General features: G+C 38.7%; 1 protein-coding gene across 1 annotated transcript in view; it reads left to right on the forward strand.

Moving 5' to 3' along the window:
• The window catches only part of LOC144268014 (protein FRA10AC1), a 55,256-nt gene that overhangs the window by 18,957 nt on the left and 24,146 nt on the right, over positions 1-12,153 (forward strand). Inside the window, exon 8 of the mRNA XM_077822533.1 lies at positions 6,331-6,376. Within this exon, the coding sequence (XP_077678659.1) occupies positions 6,331-6,376 (46 nt within the window). The remainder of the gene's footprint in view (positions 1-6,330; positions 6,377-12,153) is intronic.

A 12,153-nucleotide genomic window follows, 5' to 3' on the forward strand; every position in this document is an offset into this window, starting at 1 on the left:
CTAACCCTGCTCTTCTGGCCTTCAAACAATCCCCCCAACCTCACCAAGCACATCATCAGAAACAAGCTCCGTACACATCAGGATGCACCAGCTCAAAGTGCACTAGATTCTGCCGTAACAGATGCAAAATCTGTAGCTATATCTCCACTTTTATGATGATTATTGCCCCCACAAAACACCTTTCAAGATCCTTGGATCCCACACATGCCTATCACAACTTGTGGTGTACCTCATCTAGTGCACTAAATGCCCCAAAAAACAGCTATATGGGTGAAACAAGACCATCACTATGCTCTTGAGTGAACTCACACAGAAAAATGATAAGAGAAAAGTACCATATCACCTATGGGTGGACGCTTTTTTCACGAGCGATCACTCCCTGTCTGACCTTTCGGTCTCATCCTCAAGGAAAGCTGCATAACACATTCAAAAGGTGAGCCTGTGAGCTTAAATTCATAACTTTTGCTAGACACTAAAAATCATGGACTTAATAAAGACACAGGATTTATGGTTTATTACAACAATCTGTAAACTACTAGCTCCCCTTTTTGTCCTGTGACTGCAAAAGTGTTTCACCTTGAATGATCTCTTGAAATATGTGTTACCTACTTACACTAAATAATCTCTTCCATCTTGTATTTAGCTGTGACACGCTGACTACCTTTCTCAGACCTGAAGAAGAGCTCTGTGGAAGCTCAAAAGTTTGTCTATTTCACCAACAGAATTTGGTCCAATAAAAGATATTCCTCATCCATCTTGTGTCTCTAATATCCTGGGACTACCACAACTACAACAACACTGTCAACATTTTACTACTGCAGTATTTATCTGGAGACAATGTTCTGCAGTTTTATTAGATGGGCAACACTACATTAGATTGTACAAGTTATTTAAAAACCAATTAAAAACCATGGATGTAGGATTCTTCAGTGATCCTCAATTTAAAAGTATTTTTCTATTCTAGTTTAGTGAACAGTTGTTTAATGCAATTCCCATGTTATGCAGTTGATTTATGTGTGCTAGTCTGAAGCATGAGTAGCTCAAGTGAAACTTATTTTAGATCACACTGCAGATTGCTTAGTTAGTCAAGCACAAGATGTTCCTTCCTTAGCAAATTGTCAACATAAGCAGAATAATATGGAACCTAATATTTTCTGTTTCTATTGAATTATTTTCCAGTTAATATTTGTCCAAAAATATTTTTGTTCAAATTATATTAAGTCCTGAATGCAATACTTCTTAAAATTGAATTTATAGAAAAACATGGCCCTTCAGAATAAAAGTGACATGTTAAGAATCTTATTTAGAATACATTTAACTAGGCAAATTCAGTACAGATGCAACATCTGATTATTTGTGATGTGATTCTGCCCAGTTTTCCAGCTGGGGTGCAAAGAGTTCAAATGACTTGTCCACAATCACTCTGTGAATAAGTGGCTCATTGTGACTTAAGACCCAGCAACTTTTTGGCTCCCAGTTCTTTTCTGTGTAGCTTGGGCCATGTGGCATTTTTTTACATAAGCATTCTGCGCTATTGCCTTTATGGTAATGATTATTGATCATAAGGAAAAAAAAAGTAGTTCTGTACAATATATTTCTGTACTGAAAGTAGGAACATTAAAAAATGAAGGCAATGCATAATGGAGATTTGCACCATTATATATGAAATACAAATACATGGAGATTTGCACCATTATATATGAGTGGGTTTAATACTCAGATGTACCAAGTTAACTGAAGACACAACTTGGGATAGAGGAGACAAAGGTGGTTTTGAGCCACTTTTAAGTCTTGGGCAGTTGAATCTGGCACCAGTTAGAACAGCCACTAGACTGCTGTTAAGTTATTCTGCCTAGAAAAGTCTTTAGGGGGTTCATTCCACTGGTTGAATTTTGATTGTGCTTTGGCCCTGACATCAAGTGGCCCCAGTATGATGTGGAGGTACAAAGTGGCTGAATGTTCTGGAGTAGTCAAATAGTTCTAGTAACTTTATTTCGCAGTGTTCCATGCAGTCTTTTTGTTCTTTGAATAGAAGGTGGCTTGGGAAAGTTTCATTTCAGGTAAAGATTTTGAATGAATGAAGGAGGAGTACACAGTACATATAATAATTAAGCAGTGCTTTTAACTGTAGCACCTTCATTGGCTTCTCTGTCTCTTTCCACATAAAATTTGAGATCCTGGTGCTTCCTGTCAAGACCCTATATAGTCTTGCTCCCTCTCTCCCTCCAGACTTCTTTCCAGTATTCTCTCTTCAGTTCTCCCTTATCACAATCTTCCACAAAACTTTGCAACTTTTTTCATGTAGGCCTCAATGCTTGAAGCAGGCCCCCAATCTTTGTCTGCTTGGCATTCTCTTTCATCCATCAAATCCCTTGTTAAAAGCAACTTATTTCAAAAATATTTCTGACCTTGATTTCCTCACCAGTGTTTGTTCCTTCTCACAAACTACAGTGTGTCCTGTGTCTTGTAAGTACTTTAGGACATCTAACTTGTCTTATTCTGTATTGTAAAGTTTACATATACTTAAACTGCATAAGTTTGTAGCTTGTATAAATGAATAATAATAGTCATAATAAGTCTGAGTTAGGCAGATCCCAGACCATTAAGAGCTTTGAAGAATATGAACCAATTCCTTAAATTTCACTTGAAAGTAAACACATAAAGGAATGGAGCAGTGATATAATTTGGTCATAATAATCAACGTCACTTGAGGTTGTCTGCTTCTTTCTGGTCAACCATAGATGATAAATAAGCATTATGGGTCACTTGCATCTGGAGTATCCAGGAAATAGTTATGGGTTCAATAGGACCTTAAGTCTTAAAAGACTTAAAACTACATTAATGAAGGGCAAATATGTACTTTGAATAGAGAGGGCCAATACATTCCCACATATTCCTACAGATGCGTCTCCTGTTGCCAGCTAGCACCGCTTATTCTTGTCTACATAACCTATAAATCCTCTCCAGCGCTGCTCTAGCACTGATGGCAACCCTGGAATCTGTTTACAGGCAGGGCTCAGGTGTTTTTACCACAGAGCAGAGTTAGGTGACACCATACAGTAGAACCTCACAATAACAAACACCTTGGAATGGAGGTTGTTCATAATTCTGAAATGCTTATAACTGAAGAAAACACTATGGTGGTTCTTTGGAAAGTTTACAACTGAACAGTGACTTAATACAGCTTCAAAACTTTACTATGCAGAAGAAAAATGCTGCTTTCCCTTTATTTTTTTAGTAGTTAAACTTTAATGTAGTACTGTACCTTATTTTCGTGTGTGTTTGGTTTTTTTCGTCTCTGCTGCTGTCTGATTGTGTACTTCCGGTTCCAAATGACAGGTGTGGTTGACTGGTCAGTTCATAACTCTGGTGTTCGTAACTCTGAGGTTCTATTGTAGGAAAAAATGCCTAAGCCCTAGCCCTAGCAAAATTTTAGCTACAATGTTTGCAATTATAGACCAGGTCGGAGAAGCAGAGAGATTGTATGAAACGCAGATTATACCATGTGAGTTATGGAACTGAGCATCTACATATTGGTGATACTGTAGCCCATTACAGCTTGCAGTTTTTTCTTAGTGGTCTATATATATTAATAGCATCATGTTCCTCTTATGTGTTTTTTTTGTGTGCACTACATGATGTTGTTACTCCATTTCCATATGACATTTTTGTATTTTTTCTGTCCGGTTTAACCTTTGATAAATGTTACAACATGCAGATAGCCTCCTTTGAACTCAGTTTAGTTTTCCAATTCAGCCATCATCAGGAGCTTTGTAATCTTTTACTGTCAGCAGCTGTACTCTCAGTTGATAAATTGAAATTCTCCCAGATGCATTCCTAGGCTGCTTTCTGGGTTTTCCATTTAGCAGATTGTATTACGGGTATACCATATGAGTAGTTCTGTAATTAAGCAATAAGTCAGGAGATGTGCATCGTTAAGCTATTGGAGTTGCCTTGTGTTCATCGTGTATCAATGGGCTAAAAATGCACAGTCTGGTCACTACTGGATTATGTTTAAAAAAAATACTACAGACAGTTTGGGCATTGAAGGGACACTCAAGTGTTTTGTTTTTTCTCAAAAAATGATATGTAGTAAAACAGAAAATATCTTTTAAATGAATTATTACAATTAACAAAAAGGTAAAATTCACTCCCTGACAAACCTGCCATTTTCTTGCTAAAAGCTAGGAAATAAAAAAAATGAAGATAAGTAAAAAACACATTCTGCACTGAAATAATTGAGAAGAGCACTAAATTTATATGGCAATTTTAGGTGAGTTTAAATACGTATTAACTTGTTTTCAAACAAAATTATATTTACTTAGCTCTCCAATCAGGGTCCTATAGTGTAAATTGCTCTATAAACACACATGAATATGTGGTCCCTGGCCCAAAGAGTTTTAATTTTATATGGTTGACGTGTTTATTTGGTCCAGGAATTTCAGATGAAGACACAGTATTGCCAAAATCATGAGTTGGTCCCCCTCGAGATCAAAATCGTGAGGATTTAAAAAAAAAAAAAATAGATGAAAAAACATTATTATTTTATTTTTTTTAACTGTCCCAGCTCATCATTTGTGAGAGTGAGAGAGACATTTAGTGTTTCTCACTTTCCCAAAAGTATTGGTCCTTGCTACAGGGGCTCTCACCCCCACGTCTGCCCATGTCCTGCCCACCAATTGATCCTCACCCCTGCCCCCCACTCAGTTTGGCCTTATCAGCCTCACCTCCATTAGGTCATCCCCCAACCCCCACCATCAATTCAGTTCCCCCTCCCCTCCCAGTACAGTTCCCTCAGCCCTCACCATCAGTTCACTCCCCTTCCTCTGTTCAGCCCCCCAACCTCACCTCTGCTCCACCTGTGGGTGGGCTTGAGCAGGCTTCTTTCTCCCCTATCCCGGTCTTGGGGGTGGGTGGCTACATGGGCTCTTCACCCCCCTTCTGCCCCAGCTAGAGGCTGTAGGGGTGAGGAGTAGAGGCATTGTCCTGCCCATATTTCTCAGAGGAGGGGAGGGAGGAAGGAGCGGAACTGTGCTAGGCTGCTAGACTCTGCTCCCTCCTCCCCTCTGTGAGAACAGTGAGTGGAGGGGAGAAACTCTACTGGCTTCCAACACGGCTGAATTTCTCAAGGGGGCTGGCACTTCTTGCATCATCGCCAGCCCAGCACCCTCCAAAATTCCATCATTCTCAAAGAAAGCACATGAGTTGGCAACACTGATTAGATAAAAAGCACCCTCCTTCCAGGGAAATGATGTGCTGCTGATCTCTGTTCTCCCCTCTCTGCTTTTTAATTAGCAGTGATCTTAGACCAGACCATTTCTTTCAGACTATCCTCCCTCCCTCTGTGTATCCTGATATCAGCTTTCTTTCTTACAGTCTGGCCTTCTCACTAGACTCCATCTAATATGTCAGGGAATGGTTTGATTTAAGGGTGCTGGGCAGAAAAAGCAGGGAATAGTGCAGAGATCGATTTCTCAGGGAAAGGAGCTTGTGTTATCTTCATATGAAATTCCTGGACAAAGTCTAGAAACAAAAAGAAATACAAGTTAGGGCAAGTCTCGACTACAAAATTAAGTCGACCTAAGTTGTGTTGACGCACAGCCACTGCGGTAATTGAATCGGTTTTACGTGTCCACACTATGCTCCTTGTGTTGGCAGTGTGCATCCTCACCAAGGTGCACTTGCACTGATTTAACTGCCAGTGAGGGGCATTGTGTGATGGTTTCTGAAAGTAAGCAAGCTGACGCTGCGTCAACCTAACAGCATCAACTTACACGTTATGCCTCTCGCGGAGGTGGAGTTATTAGGTTGGTGTAGTGGGTGAGTGACGTTGGTGGGAGCTACATTTCAGTGTAGACGCTTAGCAGTGTAGTGTAGACAAGGCCTTAGATAAATGTAGTTTTGTTTTAATTCATGTAGGGATGAGGTGGAGAATGGAATGTTGAAACGTAACTAAAATTTCTATTTCACATTCCGTTTCAACTTCCAGCGCTCTCCTCACTGTATACAGTAAAGAAAGAATTGCAATGCAGAATGAAATACAATTCTTTCTCTCCTGATTTCTCTTACTTTCTGCCTGCTAGCAAAACATTGTAGACTTGTAGATCCGTGTCTGCTAAATCAGATTCCATTCATGATTCAATCCAACAATAAAAAATCAGTGAGTTTCTTTTTATTGGTTGAGGGATTAATATTTTATTTAACAGAGCTAAACAAGGAAACAGTACTAAAAGGCAGCAAGCAGTTGAAATTAACTTTTTAAAATTTTGTATGTCTTTGGAATTTATTTGACTGTTCAGAACTTAATTTCAGTTTTTATCTTTATCACAGTTTGGATTTAGATGGAGACATGAGAAAGAAGTAGTTTCGGGAAAAGGTAATATTGCCTTTCTTTTTGTATTACAGTTCTTACTTGGTTAGTTATTTGTGGTGGGTTTTTTGCTATCTTGTTTGTGCAAGTGGAGGTATAGATGAAAGTTTTCCGAAATTTTGACAATAATGTGTAATAATTCTTAGCACTTCTTGCATTATATCATTTTACATCTTTAGAGTGCTCACTCATCTACATCAGTAATGACTTAGGAAATCTGTGCTTTGTTTTCATCTTGCAGAATATTTGCAGCAAAAAGCCTTTATACTGGTTTTCCAACGTGAAATTTCATGCTCATTCATCTTAAATGGCACTGGCGAATAGCTGGTGCTTCTGCACTACTTAATTATTCACTGTTGTATATAGTTAAGGTTGCCCAGCACCTCCCAGTATAAGACCCTGTTTTTAGGTGCTTACTATTTTGTCAGACTTCAGCCATTTAGGCTAAAATTTGTTATGCAAGGTGTCTGCCTCAGGTTGAATTGCTTTGGTAAATTTCAGTAAATTTTTTTTTTTTTCCCCAAGAATGAGATTAGGGAAAAATAAGGGCTTTTTGTCCATATGTTTAAACAAAACAAAACAAAAATTATCACAACCATTTAATTGAGGCACTCTAGCTCTCCATGGTTTGGAGTAGGGATTTGAAATTTGACCGATGGATGGCCCTTTGTCTGTGAGGCCTTTGTTGCTCTTGTGAAAAATTGACAAAATTTGGCCTTTGAAAAAGTTCAGTTTGCATATGCTCATTAGAGTTTTGCTTGAGTTTGGAAGCTAGATTCTCTAAAGATTCTGTCAGGTTTCAGAGGAGCAGCAGTGTTAGTCTGTATTCGCAAAAAGAAAAGAGGTACTTGTGGCACCTTAGAGACTAACCAATTTATTTGCGCATAAGCTTTCGTGAGCTACAGCTCACTTCATCGGATGCATACTGTGGAAGTGAAGAAACAGATCGATAGAGCCAGAAGAGCTCCCAGAAGTCACCCACCATAGGACGGCCTGTCCTATGGTGGGTGACTTCTGGGAGCTCTTCTGGCTCTATCGATCTGTTTCTTCACTTCCGCAGTATGCATCCTATGAAGTGAGCTGTAGCTCACGAAAGCTTATGCGGAAATAAATTGGTTAGTCTCTAAGGTGCCACAAATACTCCTTTTCTTTTTCAAGACTGTCAGCACATAGCATGCTTTAGCCCAGGGCTACAGGGGCTGAGAAGAACTATCCCTGCAATTGCTCCTGGCTGGTGCAGGACATTGTAGTGCCAGGCACAAGAAATGAGAGCAGTGAGACTTATTTGAGCATAAGCTTTCGTGGGCTAGAGCCCACTTCATCAGATGCAATGGAACGTATAGTAAGAGGATATATGTACATTCAGAAAAGATGAAAAGGTAAAAGTTGCCAGACCAACTCTAAGAGGCTAATTAATTAAGATGAGCTATTATCAGCAGGAGAAAAAAACTTTTGTAGTGATAATCAAGATGGCCCTTTTCAGACAATTGACAAGAGGTGTGAGGATGCTTAGAACTTGAATTGATTTGCAAACTAGATACCATTAACTCAGGCTTGAATAGAGACTGGGAGTGGCTGGGTCATTACACAAATTGAATCTATTTCCCCATGTTAAGCATCCTCACACCTCTTGTCAACTGTCTGAAATGGGCCATCTTGATTATCCCTACAAAAGTTTTTTTTCTCCTGCTGATAATAGCTAACCTTAATTAATTAGCCTCTTAGAGTTGGTCTGGCAACTTCCACCTTTTCATATTTTCTGTGTGTGTGTGTGTGTGTGTGTATATATCTATATATATGTGTATATATCTATATCTATATATATATATCTATATATCTATATATATATCCTCTTACTATATGTTCCATTCTATGCATCTGATGAAGTGGGCTGTAGCCCCCAAAAGCTTATGCTTAAATAAATTTGTTAGTCTCTAAGGTGCCACAAGTACTCCTGTTCTTTTTTCTGTCCTATGTGCTCAGTGCTCCCTCTGCTGGCACTCAGACAGCATGGAGGAAAAATTAACCTGGCATGAATGCAAAGGACCAAGAACTGGGACCTCTGTGTGTTTGGGGCGGTATGAAGGGAGTAAATTGTGACAAGGAGACTGGGGTTGAGGGCTGGGAGATGATGGGGGCAGGAGATTGGGACTGGGTGGGAAGTCTGAGACTGGATAAGGAATTTAGATGGAGGAGACTGGGACTAGCTGAGCAACAAGACTATGAGGGGGACTAGAATGAGGAGGCTAGGATGGGGAGAAAATGGGAAGCTGGATGGGAAGCCATGAGGGGAAGACTAGAACTAGAATGAGGAGTTCCAGGGGGTGGGACTGGGACTAGTTGGATGAGGAGATTTGGATGTGGAAGTGGTTGTGGGGTGGGAGGATGAATGGATGAGGAGCAGAGGAGGGTGAGGGAAGGGACAGGACTGGGACAGAAGTGATTAGGTTTGGGAGGAACCAGGGCAGAGAGGTCTATGACCACTAGAGAACACTGCTTTTCAGAGCCTGGAATGAAACCGAAGGTTTCTATGTTAGAGTATTTTTGCTGACAGAAGAGAAATATGTAAAACCCACTGGCAGAGTATGTATTTCCTGCTCTACTGCTTGGCCACATAGAGAATGCTAGCATACTACTGCTGTCAGTTACTCTGTTAGCTCAAAAGGCAGAGAGGACTGTGCTGTGGATCTAACAGATCCAGTGTTGGTAATGACCCATACAGATGTCAATATGATGCCACAAGATGGAATTTTTTTTTCAGTTTTTTTAAAAAACTAGGAAATTACATACCAAAAAAAAAAAAAAAATTAGACTGTTGTGGTAGCAAAGTCAAGCACTCAAAAGCTAAAATTGCAAGAATTAAAGTTCCCTGTGCAACTTTAATTCAACACTTTTGTGTGTATATATTGACGTCATGTGGAAAAAATAGTATGTGATCGTGTAATTATTATAAAGTAGCTATATGCACGCAAGGGGGCCAAATTCACATTGCATACGTAACCTTAATTTTGGCATTTCCTAACATTTGGCTGCTTGACCTCGCAACCTTGATATTCTTTTACCTTTTTGTGTTTAAGTATTTATATTACAGTAGTATGTAGAAGCCGTAGTCAAGGATCCCCTTGTGCCTGGTGCTGTATATAATAGACAGTTCATATCCTAAAGAATTAACAATTTCGGGGCATGCAAATGTTTAGCATATTTGGCACGTAACTACTTTGCAATGCTGGCTACACAAGTGCCATGAGAACGCCCGTTCTCACTTTCAGGTAACGTAAATAAGAAGTGGGCAGCATTATCTCCCGTAAATGTAAACAAATTTGTTTGTCTTAGCGATTGGCTGAACAAGAAGTAGGACTGAGTGGACTTGTAGGCTCTAAAGTTTTACATTGTTTAGTTTTTGAGTTCAGTTATGTAACACAAAAAAATCTACATTTGTAAGTTGCAGTTTCACGATAAAGAGACTGCACTACAGTGCTTGAATGAGGTAAATTGAAAAATACTATTTCTTTTGTTTATCATTTTTACTGTGCAAATATTTTTAATAAAAAATTATAATGTAAAGTGAGTACTACACTTTGTATTCTGTGTTGTCATGGAAATAAATATATTTGAAAATGTAGAAAAACATCCGAAAATATTTGGTATTCTGCTTTTGTTTAACAGTGTGATTAAAACTGAAATTAATCGTGCATAATTTTTTTGAGTTAATCACATGGGTTAACAGCAAGTAATTGACAGCCCTAGTTTGTAGTTATAGGGAAGATAGCAGGTGTCATTTCCTTATCTTTGATTCAGAAGTGAAAAAAGACACAGGCCCCGTTATTAAGATAATTTAGACATGGATAATATACTGGACAGATTCCAAGGCCTTTAATGCAGAGATGTTACAAGGGCTGATTTGGTGCTCAATTTTATCTAAACGTGAGAGACAGGAGAGGTAATTTTGTTTGTCATAGTATTCTGCTGACATGGTAGATAAGAAAAGAATAAATTCTACAGAATACAAAAAGAAAGCTAGGAAAAGCAAAATTAATGCTCATTCTTTTATTACTACTTTAGGCTGTTTTTACTCCACAGAAAAACATTTGATTCAAGATTTGAGATTCAGAGAGACATTTTTTCCTGTTGTCTATTTTGAAACAATTTTGATAAGTTCTCTAGATTCTTTAAAGAGTTCTCTAGATTCTTTGTGTGTTGACTAAATGGTACTAAAGCATATGAAGAGATTTATTTCCTAAATACCGAAACCACTGAGGTATATTTGAGTAGGAACTGTGAGTTTTCAGCATCTACTCTACGTTATGACCTAGTATGATAACTATAAAGATAAAACAGTAAAGTCAGTTTTAAATAAGCAAGAGTTGGCTGTTCCTTTTCTTCTGGGGTATATATGGATGCTTAAAAATCTTTGTAATCTCATTTTTTTTACTGACTCCACCTGATACTCAGAAGCTAATAGGTCAAAATATTCACAAACAAATTATTTAAAAATGCATCAATTATATCAAAATAAATTTCCTTAGACTAAGTTAGTTATGGTACATGAATAAGGGGATGTATGTAGTCATTCAGGTATTTGGTAATATCTGTGTAGCATCTATAATAAAATGGCTGTGACTTGAACAATAGGAAATGGGTGGGCACGATATTCTCTGCAAATTTTGCTGGATGTAGGCTGTTTGGAGATATACTAGTGAAGGGTTTCAGAGTAGCAGTCGTGTTAGTCTATATCTGCAAAAAGAAAAGGAGTACTTGTGGCACCTTAGAGACTAACAAATTTATTTGAGCACTAACAAATTTGTTAATTTCTAAGGTGCCACAAGTACTCCTTTTCTTTTTACTAGAGAAGGGTGTTGGAAAGGCAGGCTTATAAGGGAGACACCATCATGTCAAAGGGACTATAAAGTATTTACTAAACAGTGTTTCTTCTTTGAGTACCAGTCCCTATATGTGTTTCACATAGATGTACACATGTTCTTCGAGTACCTGAATATGGGGGATTCTTGAAAGAGGTATCTGCTGGTCTGCTCACGTACCCTTGGTCTCCTTGTGCTTCCAGCTGAGGAGATAAAGGGCAGAACAGACTGGCTGCCTCTCCAGTTCCTTCTTACTGCCACATGGCCTGTGTCAGAACCTTCAGTATCTGAAGATTCATCTTCCTCATTTTATTCTTTGGTCATATATATATGTTAGGTAAGAGGATCAGCAGAGGAAGATGTGAAGGTCCATCAGCCTTCCTCCACCACCAAGAAGAGCAATGTTATAACACTCAGATTTACTTCTTGATAATATTAAACCTAGAGCGAGGAGACTATTTTATTTTCTGGAATGCAGTATACAAAATGGACCATATCTATGTCTAAATCACAGTATTGTAGTAATTTGTGTTTCTATTAGTTTAATATTTTGTTAATTTTAATAGCTGTTTCATCATGAGCAGATGTTGAAAGGTTACAACTATGGCTGTGCATATTCTGGAAGACTCAGTTTATACTGAAATTCATTAAATGGGCCCTGATATTTAGTTTATAGATTCATCCAGCAAACTTATTCATGATTGGGAAATGTCAGGAGAGGCAGCATGATCCAGTGGACAGAGCACACCCGTCTAGAAGGCAGGAGATCAGGATTCTATTCTTGGCTCTACTGCTGACTTTCTCTGTGAACCTAGGCAAGTTACTTCACTTCTCTGTGCCTTTGTTTCCTCTTCCACCTACTGTCTGTCTTGTCAGTTTTCATTGTAAGCTCTTCAGAGCAGGGACTGCCTCCTACTATGTGTT

The sequence above is a fragment of the Eretmochelys imbricata genome, chromosome 7, assembly GCF_965152235.1.
Source record: "Eretmochelys imbricata isolate rEreImb1 chromosome 7, rEreImb1.hap1, whole genome shotgun sequence".
NCBI lineage: Eukaryota > Metazoa > Chordata > Testudines > Cheloniidae > Eretmochelys > Eretmochelys imbricata.